Here is a 23182-nt window from a genome sequence, read left to right on the forward strand (position 1 = left end):
TTGTTTAAATAATAAAATTTATTACTTATTAATTTTTTTATTTTTTACGATATCCAAAATATCAGAAATTCTATCTTAACCGGAATTTGTATTTTGATTATATGTTTTATTCTTTGAATAGACTTTATGCTTTGGCGATTTCAAGTTTTTCTTACCTCTATTACATGCATCAACAAATTCGTATTTTTTTTCCATACAATCAAAAACTTTTTTAAGTTTCGTATTATGTTCATGAAGCTCACTTTTTACGAATTTCGGCATTATTTTTTATTCCTAATGCTGTTTTAAATAAAAGTTTCCTATAAGAAATAAACATGATTCGTGGTTTACGATAAGCATGTGAAAAATAAACCTATGCAAGGTTACATAGCCATTAATAGTGACATAGTAAAATTTTTTTCAGGCATTTTTCGAAGATTTATTCATTTCTTTTTGCTATTTCCGTTAACCTAATTACATAAATTGTTCTGTTGACATTCTTTAATCAATTTTTATACTTTTAAAATAATAAACGTCAACCCCTTTGTTCCTATAATCATTTTTCACAATTCGTTTACAAGAAATTATACGATCCAGTTCCGAAGTTATTATTAAACGTAACAATGTCATCGTTACGTGATCTATACGAGTATCATTCTTATTGATTGCATAGAATTTACTCAAACAGTTATGCTCATTGAATAAACTTTAATGCTATAAAATCAACGACACTTAATTGAAAAAGTAGAATGAACAGAATGAACTATATCCTATAGAAAATTATATTTTGAGAAGGGTATAAGAGATCGTTTATATTATTGACATTTTTCAATTGAGATCCATATCAAAGAAGATCCGAACAAAGTCGATCTATTTAAATATTTCCGATTCAGTTGTTCAGAAAATCGAACAATACGTGTTAACCTTATTAGGTGGTATCGATAACAAGATATTAATAGAATAAAAAAAAGAATTGATGCAAGATCAATGAGGACGTGACACCTCATGGTATTGGTATTTATCTTGATAAGCTACTCCATCATACAAACGTGTTTTGTCATTTGCCAAATCAAGTCATCGTCCTACGTAGTAGTGTTTAAATCTAGTATATAATTAGGTCGTGCTAATAAACGTTATGAGAATCTGTAATATAGACCCCCGAAAGTAATTATGATACAAAATTGAAAGTAGGTTCGATTTCCTGCGAATATGTTCCAGTTTTCCTGATATAAAACTGTATTGTTCCGCTATGTCATACGTACAATTTTTCTTCGTTAAACAATTTTACAGTTTTCGTACTGTATTTTCCTGTGATAGAAGCGTATTTTTTAAAAATTAATAACGTAAAGTATATATCATTGTATCCGTTAAACTTAATTTATAATATCTGATATAAAATTATTACACTTTAAAATTTTTAAACGCCATTGTGTGTTTCTGGATCAAAATATAGATAAGTATTTTTATTAATTTAATAAACAGAAGAGGTCGTTAACTAGACCTTAACAATTTATTATAAAATTATTTTAAAATGGGATGCATGACAAGTTTTAAAATTTAGCATAGACAATTATTTTATGCTTTAATGATTATTCAGCAATGTCTTCAACTCTTTATATAATTATTTATTTTTTTCAGCTCTAAATATACATTTGGTGTATGAATGAAAGAGTATATATGTTTAGTATATCTAATATTATATTATTATACACGTTTAATACCTATTATTTACAGTACATGTTGATAATATCATTACTTATATCTGTCCAAACGAAAAGTAATTATATTATTTACACATTTTATCTAAATTAATTGTAAATTTTATAAAGATTTATTACTAAAATTTGAAATTTTTTTCAGACTGCATTTATAAAGCCTACTTCACAAATAAAATTCAAATGAGTTTAATTAATTTTATGTGTATTTTTTATAGATGTTTCGAATATAATTTTTATGCCAGATTCCAGAACAATTAATCACTAGTTCCGCTATTAAACGAAACAAGAAACCTGTATTATAAATTAGCATAAAATCCTAATAGTTTTATTATTGAAAATAAATCGTAATATTTATATATTAATATATGTTCTATAAATATTTTAATAAAATATAAATAAATAAATATTAAACAAGTATAAAGTGCAAAATTCGCATTAAGCAAGTATACAGTTATAAATATACTGTAGTTATAACAAATCGTTAAATAAGTGTATTTTTCAATTGCGTATTGATATTTTCACACAGTTTTCTTATTGTTTTAAAATTAAAAAAAATAATAATTATTCTAATTATTTATAATTCTATTTTATTCTTGTTGAAATTACAGTTTCTTTAGGAAATATCTATTAAAAATAATATTAAATCTATGAAATAAAATTTCATATAATACTAAAAAGTTAAGTAATTTTATTAAAATGATTTTTTAATAAATAACTATAAAAGTATTTTAAATTCTTTTTGAATTTTGTGACATCATATCTGAAGCATGCATTTGTTTGACTTCATTAAATCGGAATGTTATACACCTTTTGGCTTGTTAAGTAAAAAAAAAACAAGGTTTTAATAATAAGTAGGTCTATTTAATTTAAAATATTCAAATCTTTTTACTTCAACATCTTATATTTATAAAAGAACAGTCTTAAGTATAATACAAATTTAATTTGTATTATTATATTTAGGCAATATTTAGTGTAGACTGTAGCCATATTTTTTATGAGTTTTTAATTTTTAATAAAATATTTACTAAATGTAGATGAATAATCCAGTACTCTCTTCTCTGTAGCTGGGTTTTTAAAACTTGAACAGGTATAAGTATGATTATTTGGAATTTTAATTCGAAAGTAATCTGAATGAAATTAAGAGAAAAAGTTTCGCTGCTTATAAGTTTATGTTGCCTAAAGACATCATGAAAAAAATCATTTTTTATATAGATTTATAGTATATTTATGATTCAAAGTATGTTACAGTCCTGTTTGGAAACTTTTAGACTATGTTACGCATTCCTGATGTAATTACATTATGCATGTACTCTAAGTATCACTAAACTAATGTTTGGGTGTTGACAACATACCTGACTGACTCATAGCTTTTCAATCCCGTCTTCCTGACGACATCCTTTCCTAAAGTGTTCCATAAAGGTGTGTTAGGCTCACATTAAATCATTTTTTCCCCCTTCTCCTTAAAAAGTAAAAATATGATAGATTGGTTGTAAACAATTTGCTTAACTATTTGAATAATTACACTTTATCATTTCTCTACATTTAAAATCAAATACGTAACATTTTAATTCATTTATAAATTGATCGTGTATCTATTTTAATAAATTTATATATTTTTCATTATTTTTAATTATAGGTAATTTTGTCGTACTACGTTCTGTTATTTGAGACGTTTTTTACTTGTGTTTTGATTTTTAATTAATTAGATAATTTTATTTATTAACAAAAAGACATTTCGGAGATGAGAATTTTCATATTAAAACTTACAACTAAAAATTCAATTATAGAATATACGGTGAAGCAATTCAATTTTATCCAACATTAAAAAGGGGGAAAAAAAGCTGGTTCATTATGTCAGCTTGAATTATCAACAAAACTCATTTACTGTTGATCTTCTGTTTTTGCAGGATGTATAATATCCATTGATGGTGTCACATGATATTTCATCGTCCGACACTGACCAATAGGCTCACCTGTGCTGTTTAAAACCGGTCTGAAGTCTTTGCTCGCCGCAACAGGTGATGGTTGGTGGAACAGCCAGACACGCCTGACCCCCCTCAGCTACGTCATACTTCTGCACGCTTCATTCACACAGGATCCAGAGGAGAACACCAGTAACTCCTGGAGTCCCTCCATTCACACACCTGTCCACATTGGAAGCTAACCCACCTGTACACGTGGTCAACCAGCATGGTGGTCGTTACGTTTATGTATTTACTACTCTTTACAAACTATGTTCAACAAGGTAAGTAAATTTCAAACAACTTTCTTAGAAATTATGACGTAAACAAGACACGGCGTGGGTTCTCCTACGACCTGTTGAATCATGCCGGTACTTTGTTTAAATGGACTGTCATATGTCGCGTTTGCCGTATGTTTTAACGAAGTTTTCGTTTAATATTTAATTTATCGTTTGAATATAGATCTTATACGATGTTAAATTATAAATAGTTAAGAATTATAAATAGTTTAAGAACAATCGTCGAATGGACTATTATAAAAAAAAAAACTTTTGTCTCTTTGTCACATAATGGATCCACAAATCAAGGAATTTTGCCACAAACGATTAAATATTTTTTTATCGTTATTTTAAACACATTTTATGTTTAAATACGATAAGTTAATAAGTGGCTGCGAAAGTTGATCGCTGTATAGACTATTGCTTTTGATCACGAATGCCATAAAGCAATTGTGAAGTTCAATTTTTCGCTTCCCTTCTGGATCGTGGCCAGAATTACCAGGGAAAATCAATCTGTAAAACAAATGCTGTATGTCGTTCCTGTGTACAAATCAGTGGTTTTTTTTTCTTTTTTAAAATATTATCCATTGTAACAATCTGCTTAATAAATGATTCATTGTCGTAGATTTAATTGTATTATAAGGAGGAAAGTGTATGCAAATTTAAATGCGTTGAATAATTTTATTTAAAAAAGTAGACTATAAAATAATGCAGATGAAAAATGTTTTTATAAATAAGAGAAAAAATACTTAAATTATGGAGTGTTGTAGATCATTATTAATCCTTAAAATATTGAAATTAATTATGACTTAGACTTATTTTAAAGTATATATAATAAGTATAGAGACTACTTATACAAACGAAGACGATCCGCAACTTACAAAGTGACGCAATAGGTCATCTTTCTCAAGGACTGAGATCTCGCTTCTTATTTCTGAAATTAATCATTTAAAATGGCATTTATATGTGTTAATTTTGCTTCACTTTCTATATAAACAGTGAACTTTTGCGAATTACTTTCAACCAAGCATGCTGGAAATTTCCAGGTGGTCGAAAATCAGAACTGTGACTGCAACGCTCTTTGTTACATTCTATCATCCTGTTCGATTAACGTTCGTAATCATGTTCCGTGAAAACTGAAAGAATGGCTTTATTTATAAATTCACTGAATCGACAGTTTAATACGTATTTTATCTAACATTCGTATTTTTTTTATAATCGTTCTGTTCCGAGTTGCATTATGCAACAAAATTGACATCACGTCATTTTCGAAAACATTTTATTTTCAAAAGTTTTTCTAAGATTTATACAAAACAGGATTTTAAATATCCGTGGGAGTTTCACTTGGATGATATTTCATTTGCTACAACAAACACCTTAAGTCACGGAAGCTAGGCAGACATTTGCGTGCTCCACCGTTCAACCTCACTGTCTCTAGAGGTTTCCTCTGAACTCAGTAAGATTTCTGAGCAGACTGGGAACCATACAATAACCCCCCGTCCTGTGGGGAATATTCTCTTTTTTTCAACCCCCACCACAGTCTTTAGTCGACCGTGGGAAAGAAAAGAAATTAGTCTGATCGACAAGATAATTCCGTGATTTCGGCTTACAGCACGGATCAAATCCCGAATTAAGTTATCAGATTTACTTTTTTTGGAATAAGGAAAACTTTTCATCTTAAAACAAAATACAAGATTTAATTTAGATGCTAGCATATTTTTGCAAGAAGAGATAAAAAGCTGCAGAAAAATAGTCGTAAACGCCTACATGTGGATTTTTTATTCTTTTCGAGTTTAAATATTTTTATTTTAAGGCAATAATTTGTTTTTATTTTATTGTAAAAAGGTTTGCCACTTATTAAAAATGGACATGCATACAACCATCAATATTTAAGAATTAAAGAGAGAAATGTTAAGTGCTAAAAGTGGGTAATAAACGACATATATTTCCATTACTGTTAAACACCATTAAAATATCCTTTTCTGTTGTTGCAAAATAAATTTTAATGGAACTTTCCAACAATAGACAATCTGAGTAATGAATGAAGTTGGAACCTTAGCATCTTTTATTTGTTTGAAGACAATTACATTCGACAAAGAATTTTAAATTCCCATATGTTGCAATGTCGCTATGTTTTTACTAGCTAACGACATCCGTAGATTATTCTGCTGACGTCAGATTGTGTCGCGACCCTACCGGATGTGAGGAGGTCCCAGGTCACGTGATTGGTGAACCACGTCGTCTGCTATTGTCTCGTATGATGGTTCTTGTACGAAGCGCTCGGATTCAGATGGGCGAAGAAGTTTGATTATTACCAGAAACCATATAAAATTATACCAGATCTTACTGAAATTTTAACTTTCAGAACATCTTCGTTAGGCATTTTTATAATAATTCAGCCATTGCACCTGTTTGCTTCTCACAGCAGGTGTCTGTAAAATCATCGAGTGGAAAAAGGTACGGATTGTTGCCTTCCATCTTCTCTCACCTTCTGTTTCCATGTCAAAGGTTGCCAACAATTTTCATTATTTAACTCAATTCACTGTATTTCGTCTACCGGAGCAAAACATTAATGCAGATATTTACTTATTCGTTTAAAAGTTTGGGAAATATTTCGACTATTTTCTGCAGATTCAAAAATTCGCCATTGTCAATTAACTCCACTCCTAAAAGTCGTTGTTCTTACCACCCCCAACAGTTTTGTAACTAGGGATGGGCTACATACCAAGCAAAGAACGAACAGGGCGGAGTAACTGCATGACTGCAGCATCTTAGTATTTATAAAGCTCTTAAATATTATAGCCATAAAGGTCTAGTTTCTGAAAGAACATGTTCATTCGTACAGGGAATAATATTAATAATTATGACATTTTTCAATACACAAGATGGCGAATATTCAATTATAAAGAAGCGAAAAAACTCGAGGCGGTACCCTGCAAATACTTTGCCTTCCTGGAGATCACAAGAGGTGCCCTCTTAGGTAAAATTCCTTTCTTTAATGACCCTTACATCCACAGCCGCTTTCCAGAGGCAAAAGAGCTGCCTCCTAATAGACTGAAGTTAATAATAACAATAATAATATGTTTTAATCTATATTGTTATCAGTCTGTCATTTTGCTATTCGTTGGCGCTTAATTACGTATAAAATTATGTAAAAATCATAATTAATTTTGGATATTCCATCTAAGATTTTTAAGAATATTTGATGGTTCACATAATTTTGACAGGAGAAAAGGCCTTTCCTACTTCTCGTAAATAAAATCTGTTTATCTTTTAAAGGTTAATACTGAGTAGGGCTTCGTTTAATAGAATCCGAGGAAGTTTGGCCCACCTTTCTTCATCACCTGGGGGTAACTATGCAACGGTTGCTTAGCTACTGACCACCTGGCGTGTGCAGACGTCGACAGATGTCCATGCGTTTTCATTGTCTTCTGTTGACTAGAATGTTTTGTGCGAACAAAAAGCCGTAAAAGATTCTGCTCTCAGGTCCTTCTCTGTAGAACTACCAACATCTGCATTTGAGCTATTGCGTGCTTCAATGTAAAAAATCTGCCACGTGGGGACACGTGGCCAGTCATCCTAAACCTGTTCTGAAAGAGAAAAAAAAGACAATAAATGAAAATGTTTCCATTCATATTTACAGACTTTGGGATTATTGCACTCGAATTCCTTTAATGATAATTGATGGCATTATGTATCTGGGTTACTATTTCATTAAAATTCATTTTCTACTTCTCAATGAAATTTAATGGTCGGAAATGAAATTATAGGTCTTTATTACAGTATAACTTTAATAAATTAATAACTGCAGATTTAACAAGTACATTAATTATACAATAAATTTAAATATTTTCTCAAACTTTACACCTATCAGTTTCATATATATATACAGGCTTAGATTTCTAATATTTTAATTAACTATACTTCAGGTTTATTTTAAGTAGATAGATATTTGTTCTACTTAATAGGAAATTTATGTATTACAAGCTGTGATCTCCTATTTAACATGCAATAACTTTCATAAACATAAAAAATGATTGTTTTTTTTAAGATAATATTTTAAGGAATGAAGGATATTACAATATTAAAATATTGTCATATAATTTAAAGTAGCTAATAAAGTTTAAAAAAGTTATTTGTTATACAAATGTAATTTAATTCTTAAAAAGATAAGATATATATAATTCTGGCAAATATATATCTTATTTTGTTTTTTACTCCAGATATAGAAAATTAGAGTTATTCAGAGGTATAATTTCAAATGGTTAAGATAGGTCATAAGCAAAGGTACAGTATATTGATGTAATGAGGTCACATTACGATTCTTCTTGACCTTGCTTCATGTTTTATTAGTTGATTGATCTTAGACTCTCATTATATAAATAAAAATAATCATAGTCAAATAGAAATTGCTGATACATGTATTCTTTATCTACGTTTTATTCTTTGTTTGAAAATACCTTGACCTTATTTTTCTCATCATCAATGAATAACACCGAAATTGAATATAGAAAATATTAAATTTGTATTGTATAATCCGAGACAACAGGGATGTTAGTTTGAACTCGTTATGATTCCTATAGGATAAATTAAAACTTCTGAAAATACCAACATAATTACTTTTGGCTAAATATATCGATTGCGACTATCTAGTTTATGGTTTAATAATTATTAAAGTGTTAATGTTGAATTAATTTATGATAAATTATAATTAATATTCAATTATAATGATTAGGTAGGAGAATATAAGCCTAAATTTACTGCATAAATTTGACTTTTGTTAATAGAAAATTTACAAAATTTTCAGCTCTAAATTTTGTTTACTTAATACTTTAAAATAAATAATAAATGTAATAAAGAAATTTTAAATTTTACATAGAAATTGATGGTCTAAACTTTAGGCTATTTAGTTTCTAAAAAGTGATTAATCAAGACCCCGAATGAATACTAAATTACTGTATTTTAATAATAGTATCATAGAAATTTAGTATACTGTAATTTTTACAAAAAAATAAGTGGTAAGATATTTATTATTATAAATAACGATTTGTTTATATAGAATAAATCGTTCATCGGATGAAGAAGAATGCATGTTAAACAGGAACCGACAATTGCAGGGTGGGACAATCATTAACAGAAGGTGGCAAAATGATTACAATGGTGATAATTAGGTGTAGCACGGGTCTTTGTACAGACTTAACGAAGCATTTATGCAAAACTAGGTTCTTTATAAGGCTACTGCATTTGCCGATAGGAAAACAAAAAGTTGCGTAACACGCATCATCCCTTATGTAAAATAAAGTTAAAGAAGCTAAAATGTACAGATTAAACCAAAGTTATCACACTTTAGTTTTTCTTATTTAGAGAATATCAGATAATATTAAAATGATGCATATATTATCAACTAACAACATAATAAATTAAAATAAAAATAATCTAAAACATTTCTAATGGATATAAAAATCGATGAGGATTTATACCTGATGTGCATTGTTTTTTTAAACTTTTTAAAGAGAAAATTCGATTTTAAACTCTTCCACTTTATTATTTAGGAACGATTTAGTTAAACTGATTATAATAAAAGCAATAACAGCAATTAATTAATTAAGAACGCTTTCATTTTCTCCTCTTATCTTTCAGTGAAAGTTTTTATTTTTTAGTTTTATCAAGCATTATAAGAAATTATGTCTAACTATAATCGTGCACAGTATTTGACAGTAGGACGGAAGTCGTTGATAAGAGATCTCTCGAAAATATCACTCAAGCAGAACGGAATGTTTAGATACGTGACACGAAGAGTATGGGAACATTGTCTAATTGACGAAACAACAACATCCTTCACCGTATAATTTCTCTAATAATGTACTTTATTGGTGAGTATAAGTACGAATATCGTAATACTCATGGGATTTGCATAGGTGATATTATCTTCCTCACCCGCTTTATTTCGTGAAGTTTGCAATAAACAAATACGCTAGATTTAAATAATGTATTGCATTCGTTTCCTCAAGTAGAAACTGATTATTGAGCAGAAAGTTAGTTAATCCTAGCAAAGTTATATTTGCATACGTTTGAGGAAAATAATTTAAAATATTATATTTCAATGTCATAAATCTCTGAATTTCTTTCTATCTTTATCGAATTTAATGTCGTGTGTATCATATTTTTCAAGGCTATTTTTGCATGAAATTTTTGTAATGCCAAATCGGAATTTTGATGAGTCAGTCAGATATTTATAATCAGCTGTGTGTATTATGAAGCAAGTTATAATTGTAAAAAAAAAAAAAAAAAAAATGAAGAGGAAAGAAAGAAATAAATGATAGATAATATCTTGATTGAAGCTTAAATTCACCTTGAAAATCTGATGTTATCATTTGATTTGTTAAAGAATAGATATCGAGTCGACTCATGTTCTTTAACGCGTTTTAAGTAGACTGAAGGTTTATAAAATTGCATTTAGTCTAATTAAAATTCATAAATAATCTGAATAAAAAAGAAAATTGCTCTTTAAGTTATGAAACATTAATCCTATGCTTGATTTACTCATTACTGAAAATATAAAAACTGATCAATGGACTTCTTGACGAGTTTTTAGTGACAATATAGTATAAAATATTCTTTTTCTTTTATTAAATTTATTTGAAATCAGTTTATGATTGAATAGGTTGCAGGTGGTTAGAACAGCCTCCAGGAATACAAGCAGAACAAGATTGAAATTAAAAATAAATGTAAAAATATATAAAAATCTTTATATCTAACAGATTATTCTATCCTCCAATTTTAGTTTCTTTTCAGTGTAACAGGTGTCATCGCCCTATCTTATTACCCCTTTCTGGCTTTTTTTTTTTTAAATCGGAAATAATAGTGTATGAAATAAAAACAAGCTTAAATTTGTATATTCAACAACAAGATTATTATAATTCGAAAGATAATAAAATATTATTTCTGTATTATATAAAATCGTAAAACAGCAACCTATATTGCATGAATTAAAGGCCATAAATTAAAATATATATACAGTATATATATATATAGGTCTACGTTTATAGTTTACGATTAAATTTTGGATGTAGGAAAAATTTTTAACCATTAGATAAAGTTGTCACGAGACGATACCAATGTTAGACAATGATTATAAAGAAAAATAACGGTGTAAGTCACAGCAGGTCCTATAGCTCTATGTAATAACAATAGCAGAAACTATTATTATTCCTGAAAAGGCTCATCTCCACCTCCACATAGCGCTTTCATCATTCACTTCATTCCTGGAACAATGGAGATTCTTCTCGACATGCCATTCAAAACAGCTATCAAACTATTGTTCGTTTTTTCACGAAATAAAGTCATCCAAAATTTGGTAACCAGAATGTATTTAGTGTCATTCTCCATCTACATTAAACTGAACAATTCCGTAGTTTTTATGATAGCGTTGAATGATATAATAGAAAGATATTCAAAGCAAAGACGTAAAGAATATTCGTAAATTGCAAAGAAAAGTATTAAGAATCAAATTTTAAATTGAAATATATTCTAAATGATTGTCTTTATCGTTATAATACATTTTAAACAGAATTTTCTTATTCGTATATTAATAACAGGGCCGTCGAGAGGAGGGGGGAGTAATATTATCTCGCTCGCGGAGAAAACTTTGAAGCCCATTATGGTTCATATCCCTAGAAATTAATGTTATTTTTACTAACAAAAATAAAATATTTAATGCTGATTTTTGTTATAAAGTTTCGTTTGTTCTATAAAAAAACAAAAAAATTAATTAATTAAAAATATGGCAAAACGGGTGTATTCCCTGATCCCATAAAGCTATTGACAGCTCAGATTAATAAAGTAGGATTCCAAAAGTTATAATAATAAATTTGTTTCTCTTGGCGATAAAATAAGTTTATCTTTCATTATTTTAATTAAGTTGTTTGAATTTGTTAAAATGTACTTTAATCTGATATCAAAATGTTTTTGTGTTTAAACACATCAAATAGATTAATTTAAAGCTTATAATTTAAGGTTAAAATTTTAAAAAATTACATTGGTTTGAATCTCATTAAAATGTACTTAACAAGATATATGTTTAGTTTTATATATGTTTTTAATGTTTTACATAAAAATTTAAACTTAAGTAAAAACGTAACTTTAAAATCTATAAATTTCAATTTAATCTTCTTAAATTCTTCGACTATATTTTTTTCAAGTTTGATTTATTTATTACTGTTGATAGTCCGAACTTGTTTAATTTTTTTCGCAGTTTTCTTAGAATCATTAGAATTACGATTATTCGAGAATGTCAATTTTCTTTATTCTTAAAATAAAGTAAAGAAAAAACAAAAAGAAGAAGAAATGGATAAATGAAAAGATCCGTTTTACTTTTGATCAGTGTTAATTTCAGTGTTCCGGAACAATGAAAGAATTTATTTGTGTTTTAGGAATTGTAAGAATAATTTCAAGTAATTCTCACAATTAATATTATTATTAATCTTAAGTACTATAATAATTTCTATTAAATATTATTTATTAATGTTACATAAATACTAGTGATTTTCATCTTAAATATTCTACGATCCCAAAAAAAAATATAATTAGAAGAATTTTAATTTTGAATAATTAAGTAGTTAACGTCTTGTATTTTCTTAATATATTCTAAAGAAATGATCAAAGATTAAGATAAGTATGTTAATATTAGCAATAGTTTAGAATAATAAAAAGTAATTGTGATTTATTGTCTATTATTTATTGGAAATTGGAATTTTATGATCGAAGTTTAAAAAAATCCATTAGTAATCCATCTTCTTGGAATTAGGTTAATTCGTTAGTATAGGGTTGTTGTAGGCATCGTAAAATTAATGCTAAGTGAAAGAGCTATTGAGATTCCTAGCATGTTTATGGGTGAAAGTTGATTTTTTTATAACGCAATGCAGGTTTTGGTAATACTTATTTGCGCTTTTTATGTAGACTATTGATGGAATAACAATTTTAAATGGAATTCCAGCTAAAGGTTCAAGGAGTTTTTATAATAAAATATATAGCTTTGAAAGTGTCTTCATTAATTATAAATTATCCGTAAACAGTGACATGACTGTTTAATATTAATGAAGATTGATGGTTTTTTCGCGTACGAAAAATTCGAATCTATTGAATATACCATGAACAATGAATAGACGGATCCACACGAAATGTCAGAGGGATAAAAAAGACATTTCGGGATTTAAAAAAACCAACAAAAACATAACTAGTGTACATTATAAAAAGTGATAGAATGAAATAGTTCTGTTAAGATTACGATATTTTTAAATAATTAATTATAGTTTACGTACGAATATATCGAAATATATCATATATCAAGGTTTTGAAAAATGAATATTGATAGAATCTAATGTTACAAATAGGCTTTAAGATTTATTGTGTTATCCGATATTTCAACGAACAATTTAGAACGATCCCTCTCGCTAAAAGTTGCCTTTCAGACAACTTGACCTCGCAAATCATTAGTCATTAACCATCAGATAAGATGCCAAATTTCTCCAATGAAACAAGGTCAGTGCCTAGTGATATCAGAGGTCATTGATACCAATGTCGTGTCTTCTATTCCAAATAACTCAAAGAAACAATAGAAATTATTTACGCTATATCGTGTCGATTCCGAGAGAATATCTCGAGTTATGCTTCGATTGAAGTATTTTTGGAGACCAATACAATATAAATATCGTGAAGCATCTTTAAGGATTTTAGGGTCGCTTGCACAACATGTAGAGATTTAATTGTCCATAAAAAAATTCCAATGTCTCTTACTCGAAGGAAATTACCATCTTAAATTAAAGAGTAAAACTTTGTCGTATACAAAACGAAAGTAAAAAAAAAAAAGTTTTCGTTAAAAGTAAACAAACCACTTCGATGTAGGCAAATAGCTCACGATTTTCTTCGAGTCTACACTAAAGAGATTTAGACAATGGATGAAGAATATACCCGTAGGCAAGCCGGATACAAACAGATTAACTTTTGACAAAGAAACGCTGCAGATCTAATGGAACAATTTGCTGAGACACACACCATTTTTTTTTTTTCAAATTTATGCTATCTCACGTTAAAAAACGAAGACCGAATCAACAGTTAGGTTCGCTCGTCAACATAACTGACACAGATTTATAGTACCTGTCTTCCTTATATCGAGATAGACTGAGAATAGCTCCGTGGTAGGTTACTACCTCACAAAAGAGATGGGGAAAAGGCGACCCTTGTCCTTACTTCCGGAGGTTCTTACCGGATGTTCCAACATCAAGTTACTTCCGGTTGCAAGTGTTTAACTCACACAACGGTGTGACCTGGATTGTTTAGTTCGTCCCACGGACTTCAAAGTTACCGCATATATTCCCACTGAATACCCCTCGCCATCTTTGAGATGGGTCACTTGACACTTAGGGAATAAAATCACGACCATGGGAAGAAGACTTAAAAAAGAAAGGGATTGCCGTATTAGCTACAGTTTTTTTTTAACTTCATATATCTGATATATATCCTGTACTATTTCAAAGTAGCTAGTTATGCATCTGATATATCACAGAACTGTTATAACTGGAATTATACATCTATTATTTAAACCAGAAAACTTGTTTGATAAATATAAATTTCGTCTTACAAATATATTTCTAACGTATACGATTTCAGTTTTTTTTATTTATTAACTATGGTCATCGAGATATAGAAAGGAAGTGGGCTTCAGTTGCTGTAAGTCTTTCCGTTTCGTTTATCCTTTGTTAGATACACCCTTTAGGCAATACCGTGATCAACTGAATGTGAAAAGCGACTCAGAAAGAACAGGAAGTTTCATTTGAAAACTCTTATTGGGTTATCACTTTTAGAAAATGTTGAGAACTTCCCTATTCCCTGTTTAACAATCACTTGATGAAAGATGACAAATAATTAAGTAATTTTAAGTATTTAAATTAAACTTATTGAATTTAGCAAGTTTATTTTATGTATTTTTTATTTTTTGCAGTTAAATCTGTTTGTTATTTTCCACTCGAGCATCAAGGGACTTTTTTGATTCAAACACAAGCTTCGGGGGCATACGGAGGCAACATTGTCACCTATTCTGAGATAACAGTAGAAGCAGATGCCATACCGCCTTGGGGAGGATGTCATCGAAGGAGAGGGAACAATATTATTTTGAAAGACAGGTATTGACAAAACCCAGAAAAATTTCGTTTAACAAGTTTTGTAAACATTTATTTTTCAAAAATACAGCTAATATATTTCATTTATTAATAGCACGGGAGGTGAAGATTGCATGAGGTGCTTTCATATAACAATGAACACTCCAAATGTATTACTTATTCATACGGAAGGTAACGGAACGTGATTTAAAATCTAAACATCTTATAGGATATTATTTTTATAAAGATTTTAATTAATTAATTTGCATTAAATTCTCTTTTATAAACAGGACTTGCGAAGTGTTATACAAAAGAAGAAGCAGCCACAGCAACTTGTCCCAATGATCGAGATGTTATCGAAAGAAGATTTAAAGAAATTCTTTTGTTCCGTAAGTAAAGGAAGGAAGGTTATCTTACCCAAGGAAATACAAAAACGCTATTCTCGAATGCGCTAATTTCATTACAGATCTCCTCTATGATTTTTAGACCGCGTAATTCTTTGTCTTAGCGATACTTGTTAAAGGTAACTTGACACGCAAGTACAATACAAACATTAAAAAGATAAGATTTATTATAATGACATATTATACGACCTTCCTAGTTTTTCTTTAATTTTTGATCATCTTATGTTATTGAAAGCGTTCATCAACCTTTTTTTTACACGTTTTTATTTACCACAGGACAACAGTGCTTGTCTATTGTTAAGACACTTAGTTTAAACCACTACCCAGATTTGAACATGAGCTTAAAATGAATTTAAATCACATTCAATATCCTTATTCATGCTATTTTTCTAAATTTTATAGAAATATTTTATAGATTTAAATATTTTCTAGTATTTTTTCCCTCAAATCTCACATACATTAAAAGAAATATAATCTTATAATGTTTATAAATTTTCATAATGAGTTAGAGTGCATTTTTATAGATAAGAATTCTCTTTCTAAAAAAAACACAAATAAATAAATAAAATAATAACAAGGAAAAAGAATTTGAAATAGAAAATAACAACTTCAAAAATTGTAATTTTGATTATACAATAGTATTATTATATTTTTTAAATACATTATTAAGTAACAATGAAGGTTGTTATTATTAACCTATTTATAACGAGCTATAATAAATTATTAAAATTCTAGACTTTACGATCTGACAGTTATTAATCTGTGTAAAAAAAAAATTAATTTTTCTAAATTTTGTAATTATATTCTATTTTTAAGTGTATAAAATTGAAAAAATTATGTAAAACTCGGATTAAAATATATTATTCGTAATCATAAATGATTTGATAAAGTGTTTTATCAAGTACAAAAGAAGTTTTTTTTCTTTAGAATAATACAGAAAAATGTGACTATTTATAGAAATCCATATAATTAACTATTGTTTGGTGGTTCCTTAAAAATGATTAAGCTTCTCGTCATGCGTGGTTAGGATATTCATTTTTTTTAATTTTAAGCTCAATGTAATAATGGAATGGCTTTCTCTATAATCACATTAAAAAGCTATATATATATTGAACTATACACAAAAATAATTTTTTGTCATTTATACACATGTTTAGGCTATATATAAAAAGCAATTAAGTATAAACGTTTAATCTCAATACGAAATTATAACAATACAAATCAATATTTATCTGCATAAGAAAACTCAAAAGACAAAATTTGAACTTAAAAACTTTATAAAATGTTTAAAAAACACGTAAGATATATAGAATAAACTCTGCAAGCGCCTAAGACAAGTCAAAATCTTCGCAACAATGCTTCACCACTGAAATTGTAGACAGTGTTTTAGATTTATTTTGTTTACTTAATCATCTATAAAGTATAAAGTATGTTTTCTATAAATCTTTTGAAATATTTCTTTATGTGAGGAGCGTGTAGGTTTATTTTTATCCTCCCTGGGCGGAGAATGCAATTACTAACTTTACACCCACTTAGTGTATGATGTCATGTCGGTAAGATGAAAGTTATGCCCAGTTTTATATAGCCTCAACTGGGGTCAGGTAGCCGTGAGAAAAAATACTCCTCCCTAAACCTCCTAACTCGGTCCCGCATTCCTTAGACAGATGATGTGAGAAAAAAAAACATTTGCAGTTAGTCTAGGTTTACCAAATGGAATGCATTCGATATATATGGAAGTTTTAAAGCATAAAATTCAAAAAATGAACGTATTTAATTCGATCTTTTCAGGTAAACAACAAATAGGATCCGTTTCTACTGTGGAAAATTTGTTTTGCCCTATAAATGGCCGATATAGATTTACTTACACGGCAAATAAAGGAGGATTCCGATGCGATCAACCTTTATCGGAACTTGGTAATTGCCCTAATGGCAACGAACTTGGTGTCAGATTTCGACAATGTTCTTTTCCCAACATGAGTAAGTTCATCTCTTAAATTCTAACTACTTAAACGAAATCATTAATGAATATTTTGTTTCAAGCGCATTTTAAAACAATAAAACAATATGCTAATTAATCTCTCTGATATTTTCAAATACACTAGCCTGCAATTTAATTACAATTATATATAATTATTAATCTAAATATAACGTAAATGTAATAAATCGTGTAATTAACTATGATTTAAGCAAATAATTTTTATAAAAGATTCTTCTACTTTAAAATATAAAATTATCATCTCGTAGACTTAATGATACAGTATATTAAATCTATTTTTGGATATCCATTTTATTTTTTACCTTATTTAAAATGAATTAGTGTATCAAATAATTTATAAGTAAAAATATTAATATAAATTATAATATTTATAAACAGATGTGAGTTTTTTGTGTTTGGGTGATTGGGCTGGACCCATGGGCGATCGTTATTTGGCTTTGATGGATCTACGTGAAAATCCCGATGCTAGACCGAAATATCGATGCGGGGTATGTTTATTTTATTGTTTAATTATTCTATAGTAATAATTTAAAATGTTTCACAATGAATATAACGTTCGAAATTTTTGTATAAGTAATAAATAATGCGAAATATAATATTTTAATATTTATATATAAAACAGCCGTTTTATATATACATGTAATAATTTAAGATTATAATGTGAATCAATAGGAAATAACTGAGTATAGGCCATTATTGAAAATTAATGGCATCATTATAATATGAAATAATTTAAATTATTTTAATTTCTTATTTCAAATTAAAAACGTAAATAAATAGATTAATATTCAATCAAGGATTTAAATGTATTAATTTTTTTAAAACGTATCTGATTTAAATCCTTGATCTTCTATTCATATTAATTTAATTAAGAATTTTGGAATTAAATAATTATGTATAATGATTTTTTATATATTATTTGTGATTGAAGAGAGTCAGTTTTCAAATATAACATAGTTTCATAATTTCAAAAATGAAATAAGATAACAAGACAATTAAAAACACCTAATGACAATTCTTAGATTCATAAATTTCATTTACTTATACAACATTTCGATGCAGCGATTTCTTGAATATTATTTGTTTATTGGGTTTTTCAGATTTATTATTATAGTTTAAAATGAATAATATATTTACAGCTTTATAGACAAGACAAAACTACAGGGAGAGTATACGTATCTTTTTCGGCGGATTCAACATGCACCAATCAGTTGGCAAGCGCGACGGACGGATACGAATCTCTTATTTTAACGCCTCGTAAGTAAAGTATCACTTAAATGTGCTTATAACTTTAAAAAAAAGGAAAATATTAAAGTAAAAATATACTTATTTCCTCAATTTTTATTAAAGTACCGAATCGAAGCTTGCCTACTCAGGTAGAAACATCACGTTGTAAATTTCCAGAATGGATTCAAGGACAATGGGAACATATTAAAGTTGAAGGGAAAATATTCACATTTCGTGACTCCGTTCATTTTCAGACAGTGTCAGCTCGGTGTATTAGACGTCAAAATAACACGCCAAACGAAAGATACGTTGTATACACTGTAACTCAATGGTAAGTTATCGAGAAAAATATAGAAAAAAATCTGCTAGGGAGGGAGGGAAAGGAGAAAACCGATTGTCTTTAGCATAAGGTTGTTTTAAAGGTTTTTTTTTAGTGAATAGATTTGTGTTATGACAACATCCTGTACTTATCAGGTCAATACTGTTTCAGTGGAGACGAATCCTATAATTGTTTGTGGCTGAAGAGACGTGGTGTTAACGTTTTAGAGTTCCAGTTTGGTGAGTACCTATAATTTAATATCAGTCATTACGTCTAAAATGCTTAAATAAATTAATAGTTATTCTTTAGATGTTATATTTATTTTCAAGGAAGTTTCAACTTCGATTCAATACAAAAAAAAAAAAAAAAGTGAAAATATAATATCAAAATTTCATTGGAAAATATAACTGACGTGAATCTGAGTTCATTATTCAATTTTGAAAAAAAGAATTAAATAATGATTCAATTTTATAGCTTACATCTGATCATTACACTAATTTTTATGCCAATTTTATTCTACTCTTGTATGGCTCTTGTAATTATAACGTATTGGATACAATTACTGTGCATTGATATAGAAAATTATAGTAGTAAGATAATAACAATCAAACTAGTTAATGTAATTAAACTTAAATGAACAATTATAACTGAATAGATTTTATGTTCAAAAATAAAAGTGTCAATGATTTATTAAATAATTTTAAGGACACGATTACAATAGATAAAAATAAATTATTCATTGTTCTAATTCAGCACTGAAATCTTTGTATTTTAAACAACACAGAAGAAAACTACATAAATTATATAATTTTTAATAATTATATTAAATAAGTAACTGTGTTTTAATTATTACATTATAAAAATTGCGATTTTCGTATTTTAAATTACGTTTTAAATATATAAATATTTAGCAAAGTAATATGATTCTATAGATATTAAAACATTAATTTTAGTTATTGTATTAATAAAATAGTAAAAATTATAATTAAAAATGTTAACTGAATAACGTTTTAATTTTAATTTATTTCTTGTAATCTACATTTTTAGAGTGAAGTGCTTTTATGTCACGAAAATAGATTAAGGATTAGTAGCATCGTGTTTGTTTAAAAATACTTAGACTATTTAAAATTAATTTTATTTAATCTATTTTTTTAGGCTCTCAGCCAAGCAAGCAATATTCGGATACTCTTTGTAGCGACAGACAATTCAGACAGGAAACATGGATTACGCAAGGAAGTAAGTTGCATAAATATATATTCCATTATTGTTTAATAAATAGATCAGATTTTTAAATTATTATTATTATTTATATTATAGGAATAAACATGGCTCAAATATCACCTTGTCCTATAACTGGCGATTATACTGGAGTTGTTCCTGGTACTACTACATTATGTGCAAAAGTAGCATCCGATTGCAATAATCCTGATATCATGTTCTATACAGTCAGCAATTGCGAAGATAGATCACATATTTATGAAGGTACTATCAATTAAAATCTAATGTTTCGAATGTATTTGTGCATCTATAGGGCAAACACAATTAGGCTATTATTTATTGTTTTTATCACTTTCTTCTGTAGTATTTAGTATTCTGTAGTACGGTACTTCTGAAATAACAGAATATCAAAGTACAAGAAACTTTAATCGATTATTAAAAGAAATCAAAACAATTTCTATGCATACCTATTTTCCAGCTTTAACTTATGTCGTGTAAAAAGTCAATTAGCAGAGGCTAAATCCATCTTTATTTTTAGAATGGATGCGGTATTTTCATCGAAAAAGTTCTGTTACCTTCGTCCACACTCGACGTGACATCAAATTAGAAAGTAGGTCCATTCAAAGTCACATATACATGCACAGCCACAAAAACCATTTCAAGTTTAGCACAGCACGGTTCACTGCACTTTCCACATTGCACATTTTATTAAAATAGGGGATAGAGACTATAACAATTCGTTTAGTTTTTCGAGCAGTATTTTTTAAATTAAATCGTTTTATATTATTAATGTTAATTTTAAAAACTTTATTTAGAAAGAGAATATAAATGTCTTGGTAGCTGGGAAGAAAATGGAATATTATATACATATACTCAAAGACGAGATATGCATGGTTTTCAATGCTTTGTAAGTGTAAATTTGAATAGTTTAAAAATAATACATTTTTTTTAAAAAAAAAGGTTTCATTATTTACCATTTGATTTTTCATTGACTCTTACAGTCAGGAAAAATACTTCAAAATGGCGAAGAAGCATACATAAAAGAAGCTGGCGAAAGCTGTATAAGAGGAGAAGATCCTCTTATTTATGGAATGAAAATAATGAAACAAGGTATTTAGTCAGTACGATTAATTAATTAATATTGTTTACAATTACAAAAATTCATCTTTATTGCCTCATTTCAGCATCCTGTCCTCAGTTACCTCCGGTGACTTTCGTTCCAGTCAATCCACCGTGGATACCATCAACTCCATCTGTTGCCAGACCACCTTCACGAGATCCATATTGGTATCAAACAGAACCAGAAGAATCTACAACGAAACCATGGAAACCAATTACTCGTACGTAAAATTCAAAATATAAGAAATTTACAAAATTTAATTTTAATTATTAAATTAATTTTTACAATTAAATTACAGGTCGTCCTCCACCAGAAACTACAGCTTCAGCTAACATTTCTACATACAGTTCGGTCATTTTTGCGATATCGGCGATATTTTTAGCGATGGCAGAACATCTACTACATTAAAAAAAAGTGCCTTAAAACTGTGAATTTTTAAAAATTTTACATTCGTATATTAATTCTCTAACGTTGGTAGAATCCAGTCGAGAGAATTAATCCATTCATCCAATGCAAAACCGAGCTGAAGAACGTTTTGTGGTAACAACACTCAAAGTCAAATGGACAATTCCAAAGATTCAGATTCGAATTCAAGAAACCAAAGTGCTTATTAGTTCCTACACAGCAGTGTAGTTGCAACAGATACCGAGAGTTAAGCCAACTTCCACCTAAATAGATGCAACTGTGATTTGATTTTAGTCCACCAAGTCATTTTTGTACCTATCATCACATACTTATATATATATATATAAAGACTTTATATATATTTTACATGTACATCTAAGTTCGATTGTATTTTGTAAGATTCTTTAATATGTAAATTGTTCTTCAATTAGCAAAAACTAGATATTTTTGTGAAATAGTAGATTATAAATAATCAAAAACTGTAAATAGCTTCTACCTGAAAGAATGTTTTTAAATTTTTTTTAAATTTTATTTTATTATTATTATTATTTTTTATTTTTTTTGAAAGAATATGTCATCGAGTTTGAATGTGTGAAAAATTTGTATTATAGTTTCTATTTTCTATTTATATAACCTCGAATGAATGAATAAAATATTTGTATTATAATAATTTGAGTTTTGTTATATACTTATAGCAATATAAACAAATGTAAATTGAATTATAATTAGTTATGCATTAATTATTAAAACTTTTTAATTAAAATTATAAAATTTAATAATGATATATTAAAAATATTAATAGAAAAATTAATTTAACAAATTTTAATTAAAATAAAATTTATTTGAATATAAATATGCATTTTGAATAATCAAAAGAAAAGATTTATTGATTGGCCAAGACTTTTAAGTACTTTGAAATACGTCCGCCGATCCGCCATATTTAGTCCAGTTGATACGATTAATATATTTATAGTTTAGGGTGACCAGACACTTCGATTTGCGGAGACTGTCACCAGTTTTACATTTTTTAAAAAAATATTTGAATTTAGAGCAATTTTATTAACACGTCAATATAATAATACCAATTTATAGGTCAATAAATAAATAGTAAATGAAGTTACATCAGATTTAGACCCCATTTTCACTGATGCTGAAATGTGTCCTTGGATTGTAAATGATATTGTCCGTCTAATTGTATTAAGACACGTGCATTTTTCACTAAAAACAGTATGCGATATCGCGTTGTTGGCGAATTAAATATAAATAAAAGGAAGTTTGAACTAAGAACCGTAAGATGATAGCGTGGACAGGACTAAATATGAGCGCACATTATTAGAATGCGGTAATCACAAGTCGATGTATCGAGGTCAAAACCTGAACGAGCGCCATCTGTGAAATAAA

The 23182-nt window shown here is 28.1% G+C and overlaps 1 protein-coding gene and 1 long non-coding RNA gene across 3 annotated transcripts in view; one reads left to right on the plus strand and one right to left on the minus strand.

Moving 5' to 3' along the window:
• LOC136981445 (uncharacterized) overlaps positions 1 to 22451 on the plus strand; it is a 38291-nt gene extending 15840 nt beyond the window's left edge. The window contains exons 2-16 of the mRNA XM_067277772.1: positions 3605 to 3942; positions 14936 to 15116; positions 15208 to 15284; positions 15383 to 15481; positions 17285 to 17473; positions 17871 to 17980; positions 18632 to 18749; positions 18843 to 19050; positions 19210 to 19277; positions 20194 to 20274; positions 20356 to 20520; positions 21072 to 21163; positions 21258 to 21366; positions 21441 to 21596; positions 21675 to 22451. Coding sequence (XP_067133873.1) covers positions 3888 to 3942; positions 14936 to 15116; positions 15208 to 15284; positions 15383 to 15481; positions 17285 to 17473; positions 17871 to 17980; positions 18632 to 18749; positions 18843 to 19050; positions 19210 to 19277; positions 20194 to 20274; positions 20356 to 20520; positions 21072 to 21163; positions 21258 to 21366; positions 21441 to 21596; positions 21675 to 21784 — 1818 coding nt within the window. The 5' untranslated portion in view covers positions 3605 to 3887 and the 3' untranslated portion in view covers positions 21785 to 22451. The remainder of the gene's footprint in view (positions 1 to 3604; positions 3943 to 14935; positions 15117 to 15207; positions 15285 to 15382; positions 15482 to 17284; positions 17474 to 17870; positions 17981 to 18631; positions 18750 to 18842; positions 19051 to 19209; positions 19278 to 20193; positions 20275 to 20355; positions 20521 to 21071; positions 21164 to 21257; positions 21367 to 21440; positions 21597 to 21674) is intronic.
• Positions 196 to 7090, minus strand: LOC136981446 (uncharacterized). Of its 2 annotated transcripts, XR_010881709.1 has the most exons (4): positions 4752 to 7090; positions 3050 to 3153; positions 1242 to 1287; positions 196 to 299 (listed from the first exon to the last, which is right to left on the minus strand). It is a non-coding gene; the product is annotated as an uncharacterized lncRNA (long non-coding RNA). The 2 variants fall into 2 exon arrangements; XR_010881708.1 differs by having other exon boundaries at positions 208 to 1287; positions 4752 to 7089.
• Positions 22452 to 23182: the final 731 nt, after the last annotated feature.

The sequence above is a fragment of the Centruroides vittatus genome, unplaced genomic scaffold (genome assembly GCF_030686945.1).
Source record: "Centruroides vittatus isolate TY-2023 unplaced genomic scaffold, ASM3068694v2 contig_754, whole genome shotgun sequence".
Taxonomy (NCBI): domain Eukaryota; kingdom Metazoa; phylum Arthropoda; class Arachnida; order Scorpiones; family Buthidae; genus Centruroides; species Centruroides vittatus.